This window comes from Sus scrofa, chromosome 5 (assembly GCF_000003025.6).
Source record: "Sus scrofa isolate TJ Tabasco breed Duroc chromosome 5, Sscrofa11.1, whole genome shotgun sequence".
Lineage (NCBI taxonomy): Eukaryota > Metazoa > Chordata > Mammalia > Artiodactyla > Suidae > Sus > Sus scrofa.
In genome coordinates this window covers 5,053,257-5,072,577 of record NC_010447.5, presented here as the reverse complement: position 1 = coordinate 5,072,577, position 19,321 = coordinate 5,053,257, and the positions used below count along the sequence as shown (strand labels likewise).

Here is a 19,321-nt window from a genome sequence, read left to right as displayed (position 1 = left end):
CACAGCCACGCAGGATCGGAGCCGAGTCTGTGACCTACAGCTCACGGTGACGCGGGACACTTAACCCACTGAGGGAGGGCAGGGATCAAACCCGAATCCTCATGGATACTAGTCCGATTTGTAAACTGCTGAGCCACGAAGGGAACTCCAGGAATGTGCAGTTTTCACAAGTAACATCTTGTCTGTCCTACCCCAGGGTAGGAGAGCAGTGATTCAGCAAATATTCATCATGCCGGGCACTGCAATAGCCTCTGAACTCACCAAGTGAACCAGACAGACGGGCCCCCCCTCCGGGGAATGAGAGTCCAGCTGGGAAGACAGACGGATGGGTCAACCAACAAGGGTTGTGGTGAGGGAAGGAGGGGGGCCTGGAGGAACTAATTTCTCCCTGCTTCTTTCCAGATAAGAAGGGGAATGTGACCTTAAGGTTTACCCCACGGATGCTGGACAATTAGGATGCTGCTACTTAAACGAAAAAGGGTCTCAGGGTCTCCTGGAAAGGGTGGAAACCTGATTCTACGTGATGGTAAAAATCCTTCTTCTCTCATTCTGTCTCTTGTTCCTCTCGTTGCATTTTATTACAATGTGCCTGTAAGTTATCTTATGCTGTCTTCTGAGAGGGAAAAGTTGTTTCCATAGCCAGAATGAATCTGTCTTGTCCTCGGATGTGAATGGCTCTCACGAGAACCCCCGGACATTCAGTGACATGTGTTGGCTGCAGCTGAAAGAATAATGGTCATTTACTGATGCTTACGTGCCCTGCCCTGGGGCGGGCGTTTTTACACTGTCTCTCGTGGACGAGCCTTTTAATCCATCCCTGAGAAGCAGATAAGACCGTCACCTTCATTTTGCCAATGAGAAGCCTGAGCCCTGGGGGCTTTCAGTGACTTGAAGGGTCCCTGCAAACAGCAAAAGAGAAGGAAGATGCCAATTCGGACTTGAGCAGCTCCAGACGCCAGGAGAGGACATAGCTGCAGCCTGGCGCGGCGAGCCTCCGTGCTTGGCCCGAGCGTGGGTACATGGTAGGACTGAGGTGCCAGGAGGCTTAAGGGAGAAACGTGGTGAAGCCTCTTCGCAACCACCAGCAGGTCTGGCCTCTCCCAGGAGCGACTCGGATCTCCGGCTCCAGGAAGATCTTCACTCGGACCCGCGCTCCACGCGGCAACAGGTTCCCGGGCGCCATTGAACGCTCTGCGCTTGCGCCGTCTCCGGGTCTCAGGACTTCCCGGCGTCTGCGTGAACATCCGGGTCATAGCCTCTGAGGGCCAATGAGCAGAGGTTCCTTGAGCCAGGGGGCGGGGAGAAGGCGGAGCATCATGGCCGCCCCCTGTCCGCAGTGGCGGGGGCCTTGTGGGTCTGGCACCAACGTGTAGCGCCGCCACCGGAGGCCCGCCCTCTGCTCTCACCAGCCGAGCTTTGGTTGGGTCCTGGCAGCTCTGGGAGGCAGCGCCGGAGAGTGAGCCATGGGGACGGTGCACGCCCGGGTAAGAGGCCCAGCGCCCCGCGAGATGCGTGACCTCTGGGCGGGCGCTGCTGCATTCGGGGTTACCCTGATGAGGGGGCGGCGGGACCCGGACTGGCCCACTCCTGCGGCGCTCTAGTGCTGGGCCGCGGCGGGCCGGGTGGCGGAGGCCGCAGAGATGCCGCGGGTGGGTACCGCACACTTCCGAGCAGGAAACGGATACTCTGAGGAGGCACCTGACTTGCCCAAGGTCACTCTCAGCGGAGCAGTGGTCCAGGAAGGACTAGCGTACTTGCGGTGATGTCCCGGAGAAGAGTCGTGTTTTCGAGCGTTTTATCTCCATGCCGGTCCCTTTTTCCGGTCTCTCTTGCCAGACTTCTAGGGCACTAAGTGTCTTCTGAAGTTTTCCAACCCAGACCCAGCCAGGAGTCCTCCTTTCTCCTGCTTACGGTGCCAAGAGGCAACCTTGGCCGTGCATTAGTCTATCCTTTTAAAGCGGAGGCAGTAATAGTACTTACTTTCCGGGCCCTTGGGAGAATTAAAAAACACTGTGCATGTAAAGCATTTGCTGGGGTGCTTGGCGTGTACCCACACTGCCGAACTGCTCTCCATAACTGAGGCCCAGAGAATGAATATTTGTCCAAGGTCACAGCATTAGAGCCTCAGAACGTCGTAAAACTCAGACCTCCACATGACTTCTCTTCTACAGCATGGATTGTTTCAGTTGTCCTGCTCAGAAGTTTTCAGTAGTTTCCCGTTAGTTTCCAAAAGAATTTAGCACCTCACAGCCTGGTGTCCACCGTTTGCAGGTACTTCTGTCTTGAAACGCCTGTTTCTCTTCTGACATTACAACTGCTGCGCCTTTGATTAGTGTGTTGACAAAAATGATTTCACTTCTTTCATTCGGCCTTTACTTTCTGCTGGCCAGTGTTATTTGAATTTTTTGGTCAGGTCTCAGAAAACATGACAGCTTCGCTCTGTGGTACTCTCATGCATATGTGAAACAAAAGTTTCCTGAAACAATACTTGCCATTAGTATTTGTTGTATTTTATAGTTTCAATCTGCTCTTAGTCTATACCAGTTTAAAGCTGATGTTCAAAACTCATTAAATTGATTTCATGTCCTGTTTCTTCACACTGCCTTGCCCAGTGCCTGGCACATGGTGTTGAATAAAATTTGTTGACTCTCGAGTAGACTGACCTGCTTAAAGGTCAGATCTGAGAGGCCAGATCCAAATATTTGTTTTAATTCATTTCATTAAATACTTATCCAGACACTGGAACATGAATTCTGTGAGGGCGAGGATCTTATAAGTGCTTGTCACATAGGGGTGGATATTTGGTAAATGAATGAATCTGTTAGTGAAACGGCTAATTTAGAACTTCAAGCTTTGGAGCAACTGTGAAACTGTAGCGACATCTTCTCTTGAACTCTACGTCTAAGTTTCAGATTTAAGAACACAAATGAGTCTGGCAGGTCTTTGATGAAGCATGTCTCATGCTTTGCGATTTTAGGAACCTTCTTGGAATGTTTTTAGCGTAATGGAATATAAACTTTACACCCAGACAAACCATATTTGCCGAGCATTTGGATTAAGAAGTATGAATATGTGCATATATTGCACATACAATTTGCATATCTTTAGGAACTGTTGGGTACTCTTGTCAGCTTAGATACAGAAGGCATATTCATGAAATGTTGCAGATAAAAAGTTACTCTTGTAATTTGTTGCTATTTTTGAGAAATACAGTAATGATCCCACTTTTAAAATATTACCCAGCAAAAATGAAAGGGTAATTATACGAAATAAATTCGATTTCTTTGCCCGGCATTATCTTCCCCTTTTCATGAATCTGTGCATATAGTCATTACTTAGCCTAGATTCTACAAGTGCACATCTTTAATAACTTTTTTTGTACTATATCAACTTAAATACAGAAGACATTCATGAATATTGCAGATAAAAAGTTACTATTTTAGGAGTTCCTGTTGTGGCACAGGGGAAACGAATCCGACTGGGAACCATGAGGTTGCGGTTCGATTCCTGGCCAAGCTCACTGGCTCAAGGATCTGGTGTTGCTGTGGCTGTGGTGTAGACTGGCAGCTACAGCTCCAATGGGACCCCTAGCCTGGGAACCTCCATATGCCTCAGGTGCAGTCCTAAAAAGACAAAAGCCACACACAAAAATTTACTACTTTAATTTGTTCATCTTTTTGAGAAATGGAGTGATGATTCTGTTTTTAAGGTATTACACATGCACAAAAGGAAAGGATAATTATGTGAAACCCGATTTCTTTGCCCAGCATTATCTTCCCTTTTTCACTTATGTAAAAATTACACTTCAGCCTCTGGGGAAGGACTGGGTCTGTCTGATTCGCGGCGGAATCCCCTGCTCTCTAGCCTTCTGCTGAGGGCGCCGTAGGCACGCAGAGACTTACTAAATGGAAGCGCAAAAAAGTCATCCACTCACCCGGTCCAGAAATACGTGAGTATGAGGACCCGGGGCGGATAAAGATAAGTGAAAGAAGGACACCTGCCAAAGTCAGAAACTTCTGAAGGAGGAGCTGACCTTGAAGGTGGTTCTTTGGGCTCCTGAGGGGTGTGGGGGGGATAGTTATCCTGGGCAGAGAGAACCAGAGGGGCACAGACGCGAATGTGAGGCTCAGGGGTAGGGGGTGGAGAGAGAACTGGAGGAGTGGACTCAGGCCCCGTGGGGGCACAGCTGAGGAGTCTGGTTGCATTCTGTCCCTGAGGGCACTTTTGAGGACCTGCAGCGTCTTGGGGCAAGACTGGGAGAACCAATGACTGATGGAGGATGTGCTGACAAGAGGCTGTTGAACATTCCAGGGAAGAGGTGGCCTGAAGTCCTCGCTTCCCCCCCCACCAACCCCGAGCCGCAGAGGGCAGATGCCCCTGTGCATTTCACAAGTGCTTGTTCCTAGAGTGCTGGTGGAGTCAGGAAGCAGCCGGATGCTAGTGAGCAGTTTTCCCCACACGCTCCTATTTGTACCATTACCTGGTGCCACGCTAGACCTGAACCCGTTTCCAGGAGTGTTCTGGGGTCCCTGTGTTTAAGCAGTCATGTATCTGTCAACTTAAAAAAGAATGCACAGCTTCAGCGTTGCGAGTTGTTTTATTTGGGCTGAGTGAGGACTTCAGCCCTGAAAACTATTCCGAGGAGGCCAGGGGGGCGTAGGGTCTATAGGAATTTTGCAACAAAGAGTAGTAGGAGCAGATGAATAGGTAAGGGATTTAGCACTTTTCTGTGTATAGGACGGGGCAGGGGTCTGGTCTCACCAAAAGCCTTCCTTTGATGTGTGCCTCTGCTATCTGGGGCCCACATCCTGTGTTTTCACATCCCGAGGGCTCGCTGTGGGAGTGGCTGTGAGATGGCAGGTGTTCCTTTGAGTTCCCCTAGGGCTCACCTGAATCAAAGGTGGGTTAAAGGTGGCTCCAGTCGCTGCTGACTGTGACAGCCTTTGTTTACTGATAACGCAGGCGATGTTTTATTATATGTAATAAATATGTAACATCTGCGCATTCTATGCATACTGTCCTGCCTCCATAATTCTTACTATGGAATCCTTCTTCAGAAGATGCTGGAATGCTTTTGAGATAATGGCAGTCCAGATTGAAGAAAGTGACTGCTTTCTGGTTGGCCCATGTCATGGATGTATGCTGTTTGCCTTAGAGTGGATATGAAACTTGCTGAACCGAAACAAATGCATCAGGGTCCAGAACAATGTTTTTGAGCAATTTGGTTTGTCATTGTAATTATCCTGGTTTTGGGGGAGGAGGGGCCGTGGCATGTGGAGGTTCCTAAGCCAGGGATCAAACCTACACCACAGCAGTGAGCTGAGCCAAACACGGATCCTTAACCCACTGAGCCACCAGGGAACATGGAATCCTTAACCCACTGACAAACACGGGATCCTTAACCCGCTGAGCCACCAGGGAACTCCATAATTATCCTGGAATGTATCTAATTTTGATGCGGAAAATTAGGATACTTCCTATAACAGGAAGGAGAAAATTTTTTTGGTCTTCAAATGGGCCTCAGGTGTGTGGAGCTCGGCCAGGTATAGTCCTTGGTTGGTGGCTCAGTCATCAAAGGTTGGTGCCTGATCCTTTAGTTAAACACGTCTCATCTTTGTCGTATGTGTTAACAACACAGTGGGCAGCGAGGGGCTCACTTCCAGACCCAGACCCAGACGTGCGCACTGACAGCAGCTTACGCTGCCCCCAGCCCCAGAGGGCTCGACCATGATGCTCTGGTGCACCATCCTGAGACAAAACTGCGAGGTTTGGGGGTTGTTTTTTTTTGCTTGTTTTTTGCTTTTTAGGGCCACCCCCGGGGCACATGGAGGTTCCCAGGCTAAGGGTCAAATTGGAGCTGCTGCTGCTGGCCTACACCACAGCCAACAGCAACCGAGGATCTAGGCTGCATCTGCGACCTACACCACGGCAACGCCGAATCCTTAACTCACTGAGCGAGGCCAGGGATCGAACCCGCGTCCTCATGGATCCTAGTCAGATTTGTTTCTGCTGCACCACCACGGGAACTCTGGTTTTGGTTTTTGATATCGGTTATTTATCTGTGACTCCTCCTCTCTTTCAGAGCCTGGAGCCTCTTCCAGCCAGTGGACCCGATTTCGGAGGATTAGGAGAAGAAGCTGAATTTGTGGAAGTTGAACCTGAAGCAAAACAGGAAATTCTTGAGAACAAGGATGTGAGCCTTCCCTTGAGGGCCCCATAGCGCCGTTGCTAGAAACGCTCCTTCCACACTGCCTGCCGGGAGCTGTAAAGGGATTAACCTGTGTTGGTGCTGCCCGTTATCAAAAAAGAGTTGTAGCTGAATACACTTTAGACTCACTAGTTTAGATGGGTGACCTAGAAAAATAGTTTCTGGTTTTAGAGAAATAGTTTTTCCTTGGTAGATATTTATGTGGGAAGTTGAAACAAACCCATTTTGGGAGAGTTCCCATCGTGGCTCAGTGGTAACAAACCCAACTGGCATCAATGAGGATGTGGGTTTGATCCCTGGCCTCTCTCAGTGAGTTAAGGATCCGGTGTTGCCATGAGCTGTGGGGTAGGTCGCCGGCATGGTTTGGATCTGCTGTTCCTGTGGCTGTGCCTTCGGCCGGCAGCTACAGCTCTGATTCAACCCCTAGCTGAGAACTTCCGTATGCCGTGGGTGTGAAACTGACAGCGCTCACGGCCTGAACCCAGCCAGAACACAGACTGGGACTTCAACCCACGTGCCAGGACTCGAACCCAGCCTAAACCCAGGTTGGGACTCAAACCCACAGTGTTAAATGAGAATCACTCACCCGGTGATTCTCACTGAGGTTCAGGTTCTTCATGCCTCTGAGCAGAAGGAATTCAGCGAGAGACAAAGCCATGGGCAAGAAATTGATCTATTAGATAAGATAGGACCCTTGTGAGAGGTGCAAGCAGGCAGGCGAGGAGGCTCTGCCCCCAGGATCTGGTGGGCCGCAGTTTTATCCAAGTGGAGTGGGGTCAGAAAGGACCCTCTTCCTTTCTGGGAGTCGTAGCTCCTCCTTGGTGTCTGGTAAGGTGTGTGTTCAAACTGCCAGAAGGGCGGTCCTCACACTCCCGCCGTTGGTCTTACTCTGAACGCAGGTCTCATCCCTTCCCCCTCCCAGTGACATGAGCCACTTCTCGCACCTCCAGTAGCCTAGCAAGCCTGCCTCGTTCTGCTGGCTTTCTAGAGCAGTTATGACCTTACAGTGATCTCCCCTAATTAGCATCCCCTAATTCCCCTCTTTATCTGTGGTCCTTTACTGGGACCTCTGCAACCCCCTGTGCCTTCTCCATCCCTATCACGTGTGGCCCTAAAAAGACAAAAAAAAAATTTTTTTGGATTTATGTTACTGAAAAAATATAAATGTATTAATTTCAAAGAAAAAAACTCAAATTAAGATTTAAGTTTATAGTTTGTTTCCTGTTCCCAGAAAAAATACCTTGGGGTCCTTTTTTTTTTTTTTTTTTTTTAATTCTTCCTTTTTTTTTGTCTTATTCTTTCTCTTTCTTTTCTTTTTGGCCACACCCACAGCATTCAGACGTTCCCAGGCCAGGGGCCAAACCCGAGCCACAGCAGTGACAACACCCGATCCTTAACCTGCTGCACCACCCGGGAACCCTAGAGCTTGCATCTTGAATGAAACTGTCTGGCTTGGTTGCCTTTGAAATTAAATACAGTTACCCGCACTTTTCCGCCAGCTCCGTGACTGAGATCATCTCACGGCAGTGGGCTCGTCACCGGGAAGTCTGCCTTTCCCTAATACTCCGTGAGGTCCCCGCTGCTAGATGTTTCTCTCTTGCTCACTACCGCCCCCTGCACCACGTGGAATTTTTAAGTTTTGCTCCCTGCTGTAGCCTCAGCGTTCTGCACAATCCTTGGCTCGTAGGTCCTCGGTGCATTTGGTGCATTTTTATGGAGCGAATTACGGAAGCATCTGTAGGTGGAGGTGGGCGGCTCCGAGCCAGCGCTGACGTGCCACGTTGCAGCGCACACGCCATCTCTGGCAGCATACACCCAGTTGCTAGGTCAGCCAGGGGCCAGGGCTTGGGGGCAGATGGGGAAGGACGTAGAGGGACCTCTGCCCCGCACACGGGTTTAGGACTGGCTGGTCCTGGGTCATCCGGCTGCAGAGACCTTGGAGGTCCCATTCACAGACCTGGCGAAGGCTCAGTTCTAGTGACCCGTGTTTTGAAAAGGCGTGGAATTTAGGACTTGGGGAGGGAAAAAAAAAATCTCTGAAATTAGTTTCCGGTGTTTGGCTTTGGCCTCGGCGCCTCACCCCCCGTCCCGTCTCGTTTGTCCTCACCTGGGTCCCCTCACGTTTAGGTGGTTGTTCAGCACGTCCACTTTGACGGCCTTGGAAGGACCAAGGATGACATCATCATGTGCGAAATTGGAGACGTTTTTAAGGCCAAAAACCTCATCGAGGCAAGTGTTCTCCGGGCCTGGCCTTCTCTTCCGTCCCCTCCCTCCGAAGAGCACCCCGCCCCTTCCCTGAAGGGAGCCCCCCCCCCCAGTTGTAAGACCCTCCCGCCACTTGTCTCCGGAGGGGTCTGGACGGGTCTGTCCGCTGCTGGTCTATCCGCTGCTGCTCCCGGCCGGCCCCTCCCCTCGTCCTCTCAGTGCTCCCTCCCCCTCCCCCTCCCCCTCCCCCGCCCACCTTGGGGGTGGGTTCTTGATCAGCACCCTCCCCGCTGTCTCCCTGGGTGGGCGGGGGTCGGGGGGCTGACTCCATTTACCCCGCAGTGTCTTTCCCCGGTTGCCTGTCTCCTCTGTGTGTGGGTCCCTTCTGTCCTGCCCTTGGAGCCCTGTTTACAGGCCTGGGCGGAGTTGCCAGCCGCTTTCCCGTGGTCAGGTCTGGCTGCTCCTCCCCGTCCCTGGTCCCCGGTCCCCAGTCCCCTTATTACTTGACCTTTCAGTAGATGCTGTTTTTGTTTTCCCGCTTCAAAAACAAAAACAAAAGCAGTATATTTTTTAGAGATTCACCTTTTACTCGGTAACCTTTGTCCTAAAGCAGTCGCCCACGTGTCTGGTCTTTTCTCAGGGCTCGGCAGCTTGGCACCGAGTGGGCGATGCCAGCCTGGCCCTAGGCCCGCGGTTGTCTCTGTGCCGTGGAAGGTCACAGGCTCTGTTGTGTTTCTCTCGCAGGTCATGAGGAAATCCCATGAAGCCCGTGAGAAGTTGCTTCGTCTAGGAATATTTAGACAAGTGGACGTCTTGATTGACACGTGTCAAGGTACACATCGTGCTGCCGTTTCTCTTCCACCTGCCTCTCCTTCCGGGGTCATGGAAGCTGTTTGTGTGACCGACCTAAAAAGCGCCTGGGGTTTCAAGAAGGTCACTGGATCTTTGTGTCAGGCCGAGGGAGGGCAGGTGAATTTGAAGACACCTTGTCTGAGCCCCTGAACGGTTCCAGGGTTCCGAGAAGGAGCCCGAAGGAGAGAGCCCGGCTTTTTCGGCGTCGCCCGCCCCAGCAGGTGTTTGCCTGGGCTCCTGGCGGGCCTCATCTAAACGTGTTTTAAGGAGGGCACGGGGGTCAGGTCTCACTTTTGTTTTTTGTCCTTTGCTCGCTTGCTGTGTGATATGGGGCAGTTCTCAGCTTCTTTAGTCCCTCGTTCCTGAGCGCCGGCTCTGCGGGGAGATGGGGGCAGACAGGAAGCAGCCTCTTTCTAAAGGAGCTTCCGGTCAAGGGCAGCGGGGCGGGGGCCAGACAGAGAAGCAAGGACAGTCCTGCTGATGGGCCTCGTTCAGGGGGCACTGGAGGAGGGCTCTTAGCCTCTCTGTGGGGCGGGGGAAAGGGGATGGGGGCTTCCTGGAAGGGGTGACGCCCACGCCGAGACCTGGAAGCCGCGTGGGGAGCAGGGCTGGGCGGGGAGGGGTGAAGGTGGTTCCGGGGAGAGAGAGTCTCTGATAGGCCGAGGAAGGGTCCTCGGAGGGCCGCAGATGTTGGGGAGAATGTGATGACGGTGCGGCAGAGCGGGGATCGGGAGACGGGGCGTGAGGGCTGCTGTGTGGCGGAGGGTGTCTTTCTGAGTGGAGCCAGCGGCAGATGCACCTTGACAGTGAGTCAGTGAACAAGCGAGCCCTTCCGGTCGTGCGGAGGATAATTTTGAGAAGATGTAAGTGAGACGGTGTCTGAAAATGCTTGTAGAAATATGAAATGCTGTTGACGCGTAAGCCATTCTTATCATTACGACCAGAGATGTTAATCCATGACTGACAGAGACGTCCAGTGGCGGTGGCTTAGGCCCGGGAGAAGTCTTTTTCCCCGACTGTCGGGAGACTGTCTCTGAGGCTGGCGTCCTAGCTCTGCTCCTGGAGGTCACTTGGGCTGGTGTGGCTTCTCCCCATGCTTGTCACGTCACTCTCTCTGGGGCCCCCCGGTTCCTGTGATGGCCGCGCACCGTTTTAGCATCAGGGCGGAGGCACGGAGGCTGCTCCTGCTCAGCACCCATCCCAAGTGCCAGACACAGCACTCCCCTCCCATCCCGTTGGCCAGGACGCACAGGGCCACGCGCAGGTGCAGGGAGGCTTTGAAATAAAATCTGGGGCCACGTCCCCAGCCAGCACTCCAAGATTCAGTTATGATAGGACAGTGGTCCTTGGGGTGTGGACCTCTGCCCTCCCCTGGACCCTGGCAGAAGTGCACATCCCACTGCAGCGGCCTGGCCTCGCGGGCACTGCAGGTGACTGATGGGCGCTAAGGCTCGAGCCCCGCCAGGCTGGTGACAGGACAAGAGGTGCTGGGAGGCCGTCTTGGCTGCGCCACCGGGGAGCAGGGGTGGTAACGGGCGGCTTGTGCCGGGCTCGACGGGGAGGGTTTCTGTGCACGACCCAGTTGTGTCTTCATACAAACCTGGTCAAGGGTCACTCTTACTCTTTTAGAAAAAGTATTTTTCAGCTAAGGAGACAGGCTCAGGAGGTTTAAGCACCTTGCCCCAGTCAAAAAGTGAGTGACGGGGAGTTCCTGTTGTAGCTCAGCAGGTTAAGAACCCAGCTCGTATCCAAGAGGATGCAGGTTCAATCCCTGGCTTCCCTCCGTGAGTTAAGGAATCGTGTTGCCGTGAGCAGTGGTGTAGGTCAAAGACGTGGCTTGGATCCTGTGTTGCTGTGACTGTGGCATAGGCCAGCAGCTGTAGCTCGGATTCGACCCCTAGCCTGGGAACCTCCATATGCTGCAGGTGTGGCCCTAAAAGAAAAAAAGCAAGTGACAGAGTGGCCTTCACCTCTACCCCGGAGGGCTTTCTGGGGGCAAGTCTCCTGGGGCAGAGGGGGCATTTCGTTTCAGCGCTCTCCTGTCTCCTGTAAATGGTGCGCGTACGTGGTCAGCTGGTCCCCTTCTGTCAGTGGTTTTCCACCTCGGCTGCCATTAGAATTCACTGGGAGCTTTTAAAAAGGAATGGTTTAGGGAGTTCCCTGGTGGCTCAGCAGGCTGAGGATCTGGCATTGTCACAGCTATGGCATGGTCTGGGAGCTTCCTCATGCCCCTTCGTGTGGCTAAAAATAGCCATAATAATAACAACAACAACAGTAACATCTGTTGGTTCTTTAGTTGTGCTGCTCTAACGCCAGATGTTATCAAGGGGGCACATGTGTGGGAGGGGTGGGGAGAGGGCTTATGGGAACTCTGTACTTTCTGCTCCTTTTTTCTGTAATCCTGAAACCACTCTACAGTCTTCCAATTAAAAAAATTAAAAACCGGGCAAGGCTTTACCCTCAACCACCTGGAATCTGGGTATTTGGGAGCCAGCGCTGGGCTTCTGCAAGTCTGACAGCCCCCAGATGGGGCTGGTGTCCAGCCAGGGGCGCAGGGTCAGCCCTGACCTTTCTGTGGCAGGTGCCCAGGCCCCAGCCGTGCTCAGCCCTGCTCCCCTGCACCCCTCCGCCCAGTGGGTAAGAGGCAGCTGCTCTGCAAGGGGACACCAAGCGCCCCCAGGTGCCGTGCCCCCAGCTTGGGGAAGGGTAGAAACAGTCTGGCCAACATCTGCGGGAGTCTGTGGCTTGTGCCTCGGGGTCCCTGGAACCCCTCTTGTCACTCAGTTCTGTGTTTTAGGGTCACGTTGAATTGAGGCCCCAGATATTTCCAAGGACCTCATGTGCCAAGGAACAGGTACTTTAGCAGATAGTTGATGTTTGGATAAGCTGCTTCTAGTTACTCCTGGCAGCACAGTCAGTGCTGGATTATCTTTACCACAGAAACCAGGCACAGGTTGGTTTGTTTGTTTGTTCTTTTCTTTTCTTTTTAGGGCTGCTCCCATGGCATGTGGAGGTTCCCAGGCGAGGGGTAGCTTTGGAACTTCAACTGCCGGCCTACACCGCAGCCACAGCAGCGTGGGATCCGAGCCGTGTCTGCGACCTACACCACAACTCACACAACGCTGGATCCTTAACACACTGACCAAGGCCAGGGATCGAACCTGCATCCTCGCGGGTACTAGTCCGGTTCTTAACCCACTGAGCCATGACGGGGCCGCCAGACACAGGCTTTTGGCGCCGAGGCGTGGTGTGACTTTGTGTGGGTGTGTTCTCGCGCTCAAATAAGGAGTGTGTTTTCCCGAGGCGCTTGTGAAGCAAGATGAGCTTTCAGTTTCCATTTGTCCTTTTTTTTTCTCTCTGCAGTGAGAGAGAAACCAAGCTCCCTGCTCTGGCTGTTGTAAGTGTTTCATGTCTTTCACTCCTTAGGTGACGACGCGCTTCCCAACGGGTTAGACGTCACCTTCGAAGTGATGGAACTGCGGCGACTGACGGGCAGTTACAACACCATGGTCGGGAACAACGAGGGCAGCATGGTAGGCGCCGGCTTTTCCTTCCCGGCGCTGGTGCCCACGGCCGACTTCTCCAGCTGTCGCTCGGGCGCCTTCCTCTTCTTTTGTGCGGCGTCCTGCGGCTCTCACTCTCCTTCCTGGCGTTGGTTGTAACACGCTTGGCTGTAAACATGGATCGTGCGGGCACGCGTCGGGACCACCCGACGTTCATGTTAACGGTTCCCTGCTCGCATCCCCCCACGCTCCAGACCCCCAGAGCTGACTTCTCTGGGCCTCACTGTGAGAGAGTCGAGCCTGTCCCTGGAACGAATCGGGTGTGTGGTCAGCAGAGGCAGCCTTAAAAGGATAAAAGCAATTATGAAGAGAAGGCAGAGCTGGCGTTCCCGTCGTGGTTCAGTGGTTAACAAACCCGACTAGTATCTACGAGGACGTGGGTTCGATCCCTGGCCTCGCTCAGCGGCTTAAGGATCCGGCGTTGCCGTGAGCGGTGGTGTGTAGGTCGGCAGCTATAGCTCTGATTAGACCCCTAGCCTGGGAACCTCCATATGCCACGGGTGCTGCTCTAAAAAGCAAATAAGTAAATAAATACATACAAACCAGGCAGCGCCTAGGCTGTGTTTTTGCCCTGTGTGCATGAGAGTCGCTCAGCTGGCACAGTCTTTCTCAAAAGTTACCGTTCCTTCCACTGACACCACTGCTCTTTTGCTTTTCCTGCCAGGTGCTTGGCCTCAAACTCCCTAATCTTCTAGGCCGTGCAGAGAAGGTGACATTTCAGTTTTCCTACGGAACAAAAGAAACTTCGTACGGCCTGTCCTTCTTCAAACCACAGCCCGGAAACTTCGAGAGAAAGTAGGAAGCCAAACAGGTCATTGAGCTCAGTGGCCTGTTTTAAAAGTTAACATAGGTGGCTTGTCTGTGAAAAGAAACTTGACCGAATCAGCTGACACTTCCCCGTGTTACAGCAGGCTGTGGGTTTCCGCGGGAAGAGGAACCCCAGGCTGGTGTGGTGTTGAATCTGTTGATTTAAATGTGTCCACGCTGTATCACGGTGTCAGAACCCCAGACTTGTTGTATTTTTTAATATTTTTAAATCTGTTGATTTAAATGTGTTCACGCCATATCGCAGTGTCAGCTTTTAAAGCTCTGTCCTGTTGCCTTCTAGTTTCTCGGTGAACTTATACAAAGTTACCGGGCAGTTCCCCTGGAGCTCCCTGCGCGAGACAGACAGAGGGGTGTCGGCCGAGTACTGTGTGAGTAGCCTTGCAGCCATTGCCTTGTGCCCTTCGGGGGACCAGACGCCTGAGTCACGGATGCCCAGGGGTGACATGAGGGGGCGGGCCAGGAGCTCCCAGACAGGCGCGGGCAGACGCTCGGTTACCCCGTTCTCTGCCCCGTGTCCACCGCTTCCCGGCTGGGCTCCTCACCTGCCAGGTGCACGCTGCCAGGGCCACGGGGGCAGCTCCTTTGACCCGGTCAGATTTCGTCCGCACTCCTGACCTCCCTGTGACACTGTCTGTCTGCCCTTGCTTGCCTGTGCTGAGATCGATGGCTCCTGAGAGCCAGCAGAGGTCACTCAGGGTCCTGGACGCTTTTCTCATCCGCTCACACTTAACCTTTCCCTCCGCTGGACGCACCCCGTGGCGTTACTGTCCTTTGACTGTTTTCTGGCCTTACGATGAGCCCAGCTCTCTGTCCCCTGCCTTCCTATGCTCCTCCTGATCTCTGCCCTCCCGCGCCAGGCCTCGGTTAATGGGGGAAGACCTCGAGACCCGGCCAGGGGGGTCGTGCCCCGAGAGTGGCCTGGAGGCCAGCAGCCTCGGCCTCACCTGCAGGCTTCTGGCCCTGTGTGACCTGCTGCCTCAGGTCCAGGAATGGGGCCCAGAAACTGCTTCAGCCCGTGCCCCCATCCCCTCTGGGAGTCCCTGCCTGGGCTTGCCTCCCCCCCGACACCCTGTGGGCACTCGGACCACCAGCCACCCACATGTCTCACCCTCGAGGCTCAGCATCCTGACAACTGAGTGCTCTGAGGTCGCCCAGGAGGACGCGGGATGGAGACAGCCATTCACCCCCACCTCGTCGCGTGGCCCTCCCCCACCTCCCGCCCCGTGCTGGGGTGTGGCGGCCGACACCTGCCAGCCCTGTCGTCCTCGGATGGCAGTGGCCACCAGCGGGGCGGGGACGTTTCTCCCCATCTTCCTCCCCCGTGTCCCCTCTTTTAGAGAGCAGATCCCGAGGAGGGTAGAAACGCCTTGTCTGTCCCCAGCTGGGCCTGCAGCTGGCGGCCCTGGTGTTGAGAGTGGCGGTCCTGCAGGAGAGGACCTCACGCGTGTCCTTGGGGCCGCCCAGAGTAGGCACGCGGCCCGCAAACAACAGTGCCATGTGGTCCCTGGCTCGTCCTCCTGACCAGAATCCAGGGACAGAAGGGGGCCTCCTCTGACGAGCATTGTGTGTCTTGCTCAGAGCCTCCTTGTAAGGAAGGAGGAGAGGACTGTGGTCAGCTCTGCCCCTTCCCGCGGGCACTTGGCAAAGTAGCTGAACCTCAGGGGGCCCTCGGTGTGGAACTGGCAAGTGAGCTCGGACTGTGGTGTGACCTTGCATGGATGGCCTCATTCTTGTGCTTCCCGAGGCCACCAAACCATGCCATTCACTGTTGAGAAACCACCTGGGCGTCTCTCTAAGTCAGGGGCCGACGGTCAGGCCAAGAGGCAGCGCCCCCTTCTCAGACCACAGGGCTCACTTGGCTGCAGACGGCGGGTGGGTCTCCGGGATGGTGACACATCCGACAGGCGGCCCCGCTCCTCGCCCAGGACCCGGCCCGGCCGCACCGTCCTCCCGCCCGCCGCCTCTGTCCTCCTCGCCCCCCCGCATCTTTTAAACACCGTCCCTCGGGTGCGTCGGTGGTGGTGTAAGGACCCCCCGTCTCCCGGCTCGGAGCGTGACCGTGTCCCCTGTACTTGCAGTTCCCCGTGTGGAGGAGCAGCCACACCGTCAAGTGGGAGGGCGTGTGGCGCGAGCTGGGCTGCCTGTCCCGGACCGCGTCGTTCGCCGTCCGCAAGGAGAGCGGGCACTCGCTCAAGTCGTCTCTCTCGGTAAGGACTGGGTGCGGCGGAGGTCTAGACGCGGCGCCGTGGCCTGGCCGGGTGCTGGGAGCACAGTCTTTGCTGCAGCCCCGAGAGGGATGGAGAAGCGTCGCCGCCCGGGCGGCTGAGACGGCTCCTCCTGGTCGCTTTCTGGACGCAACCTCCTGTCGTTTTGCTAAATAAATAACACCAGTGGTGGCAAGAACCGCCGTGCGTGAGGATTGACTCTGGTAGTTTTGTTTTTTGTTTTTGTTTTTGTCTTTTTTGCTATTTCTTGGGCCGCTCCCGCGGCATATGGAGGTTCCCAGGCTAGGGGTCAAATCGGAGCTGTAGCCACCGGCCTACACCAGAGCCACAGCAACGCGGGATCCGAGCCGCGTCTGCAGCCTACACCACAGCTCACGGCAACGCCGGATTGTTAACCCACTGAGCAAGGGCAGGGACCGAACCCGCAACCTCATGGTTCCTAGTCGGATTCGTTAACCACTGCGCCACCACGGGAACTCCTTTTTTTTTTTTTTTTTTTGGTCTGTTTTTTGGGGGTTTTTTTTGTTTCGTTTCGTTTTGTTTCGGCCCTGCCCGCTGCACATAGACGTCCTGGGGCCAAGGATCAAACTCGAGCCACAGTGTTGACAACGCTGGATCCTTAACCCACGGAGCCACCAGGGAGGCCCTGGCTGTGGCGGTGGGATTGGAAGCCGGCGTAGTTGACTTGGGGCAGGGTGCCGAGAGAGCAGCCCCGGGGACAGGGTCGGACTCGGCTTGTGCGTCCCTGTCCCCTTGCTCGCAGCGGGAGTTCGCGTGCGGAGTAAGGGTGGGGGGGAGCTCGGGGCGGGCGCGGTCAGTGCTCCCGGGGTGTCTGTGGTTACTTGGTGCACGTGCCCCCGAACCCATGTTTCTTCCAGCACGCGATGGTCCTCGACTCTCGGAACTCCTCCATCTTACCGCGAAGGGGCGCTCTGCTCAAAGTTAACCAGGTACCCCCCTCCCTGGGACCCTGGAGGGACGGGCCCCACACCCCCAGTCTTGGTTTCCGTTTGTTGTGAAAGTCCTTCGAGGGTGGCTTGCAGGGGCGGCCGTCCCTGCTCGGGGCTCCTGGCCCTGGAGTTGCTCCCTGTGGCGCAGGCTCGGCCTTCACGGAGTGGGGGGCGGGCAGGGTCCCGGCCTCTTCGACGGCGTCTCTCAGCAGGCCAGGAGGGAAGCCGCGATGGGGCGGGAGCCAGTTCCCCGGTCTCCCCCTCGAGGGCGCCCAAGGCAGGGACTGGAGCTCATACGCCAGCAGGGGCTCTGCCAGGAGACCTCAGGGCGAGAAGCAAGTGGGGGGGTGGGAGGACGGTGGGTGGCGGGGGGGGTGTCTGATGCTCTCTTTGCCCGAGTCTCAGCTTCAGAGGAGCAGCTGGAAATCAGAGGTTTATATGAAATGTGCCAAATTGAAAAAGGTCGGCTAATTTTCTTTCCCCCCAAATACCGATTAAGTCACACAAGCCGCATCATCTTAGCTCTGTCATAAGATGGTGGTGGGGTCACTCTTTTTCTCTCACATGTGGGAAGAGCAGCCTCTGCCCTTAGTGCGTGTGACGATTCTGTATCTCCGTCAGTCGAGACAGAACAACTGGGATGTAGCTTCTGTTCCCTTTCTAAAAATATAAAACCGCAAAACTAAGGACCAATTGTAATGGCGTGGTTTAGTAACCTCGCTCCTGAGTCTGTGTGTCCGTTTGACCTGAGGATTCTTCCTGCGCAGGAGCTGGCGGGCTACACCGGAGGGGACGTGAGCTTCATAAAAGAAGATTTTGAACTTCAGTTGAACAAACAGCTCATATTTGATTCAGTGAGTATCTAACCAAAGTATCGTCACCTGTGTTTTTGTCCCTGGTTTTTGGAGTCTTAAGAAGATCTCAGTTCCTGAATATCTAAAGAGCTGAAAAGGGAGTTCCCGCTGTGGCTCAGCCGGTCAGGAACCTGACTAGTATCCGTGAGGATGCAGGTTCGATCCCTGGCCTCACTCAGTGGGCTAAGGATCCAGTGTTGCCACCAGCTGCACTACAGGTCGAAGATGTGGCTTGGATCGGGCATTGCTGTGTCTGAGGCGTAGGCTGGCGACTGCAGCTCTGATTCAACCCTTAGCCTGGGAATTTCCATATGCTGCGGTTGCCCCTAAAAAGACCAAAAAAAAAAAAAAAAAAGAACTGTAAAGGAAGTTCAGAACACTAATGCTTGAAACACAAGTCTTGATGTTTCATTTATTTATTGGCTGCTCCCTTGGCACATGGAAGTTCCCAGGCCAGGGACTGAACCCGTGCCACAGCACTGACGATGACGGATCCTTAACCGCTAGGCACTGGGGAGCTCCGTTGATCGTGTAAACTTAGCCAGAATTGAAGGTGCCCTGGGGAGAGTGGTAGGTAGTCTGCTTAACAGCCCCTGTCATCAGTCCTTCTACGTCAGGGAGCCTCTTCCCACCACCCATCTCAGGGCCGGCAAGAAAGTTGTCTGGAGTTCCCGTCGTGGCTCAGTGGTTAACCAGTCCATCTGGCATCCACAAGGACACGGATTCCATCCTGGCCTCACTCAGCAGGTTAAGGATCCGTCGTTGCCGTGAGCTGTGGTGTAGGTCACAGACGCGGCTGGGATCTGGCTGTGGTGTAAGCCGGCAGCTGTAGCTCCGACTCGACCCTAGCCTGGGAACCTTTTGCTTTTTAGGTGTGGCCCTAAACAAAAAGAAATTTAAAAATTAAAAAAAAAAAAAAATCATCTGTCACTCCTACCAGTCAGTCCTGAAGCCACTGCACTGTGAGTTTATTCCTGCCTTTCTCCTGCCACTGCTGTTCCAGAGGCTGCTGGGACCTCCTTCTCAGCTGGTCCAGCACGTTCTCTCTGGTCCCCTTCTGTGGCCCACGCCGCAGCCCCTGACACCACAGGCCATTGCTGACTCTGTTGGTGCTGCCGTTTTTCTTTATCATCCTCCTTTCCCCCCCCACCCGTCCAGCCAGCCCTCCTTTCCATGTGTACTGGCCACCGGGCTCTGTCTGGCTCTAAGACCTCAGTGAATAAACCGAGTTCCCGCTCTTTCGTTCTCTGAAGGGAGACCTCCAAGCACCCAGGTTCTCTATGGTTTGGCAGGTGGTGGAGAGTGTTGTGAAGAGCAGCACACAGTGAGGACAGAACGTGACCGAGGGAGGGCGTGCTCTCATCTAAGACGGTCGGGGGGCGTTTGATGAGGCCCCTAGCGCTCAGGGGGCTTTGCCGTGAGTCCCTCCCCGCCCGCAGAGCTGAGCCCGTGCAGGGTTAACCAGGCCGGCTGTTGCCGCGTGGTGCTGGCTGAGGTGACTGCACGGTGGCGAGTTCTAGTGACGGCCCCTGGAACTTCAGCCAGGTAAGGAGGCCGTGAGGACGGCAGGAACGAGGAGCCAGGTCAGCAGGTCCCGTGGTTGAAGAGTTGTGGCGGAAGCAGGGGGCGAGCGTGC

General features: G+C 54.6%; 1 protein-coding gene across 3 annotated transcripts in view; it reads left to right on the top strand.

Moving 5' to 3' along the window:
- Window positions 28-19,321, top strand: part of SAMM50 (SAMM50 sorting and assembly machinery component) — a 36,658-nt gene continuing 17,364 nt past the window's right edge. The window contains exons 1-10 of one of the 3 annotated variants that reach the window (XM_021091403.1): window positions 28-1,484; window positions 6,083-6,193; window positions 8,336-8,437; window positions 9,158-9,245; window positions 12,692-12,798; window positions 13,493-13,623; window positions 13,937-14,024; window positions 15,735-15,863; window positions 16,760-16,831; window positions 17,599-17,685. In XM_021091403.1, coding sequence (XP_020947062.1) covers window positions 1,464-1,484; window positions 6,083-6,193; window positions 8,336-8,437; window positions 9,158-9,245; window positions 12,692-12,798; window positions 13,493-13,623; window positions 13,937-14,024; window positions 15,735-15,863; window positions 16,760-16,831; window positions 17,599-17,685 — 936 coding nt within the window. In that variant the 5' untranslated portion in view covers window positions 28-1,463. The other 2 variants (XM_021091404.1, XM_021091405.1) reach the window with 2 other exon arrangements.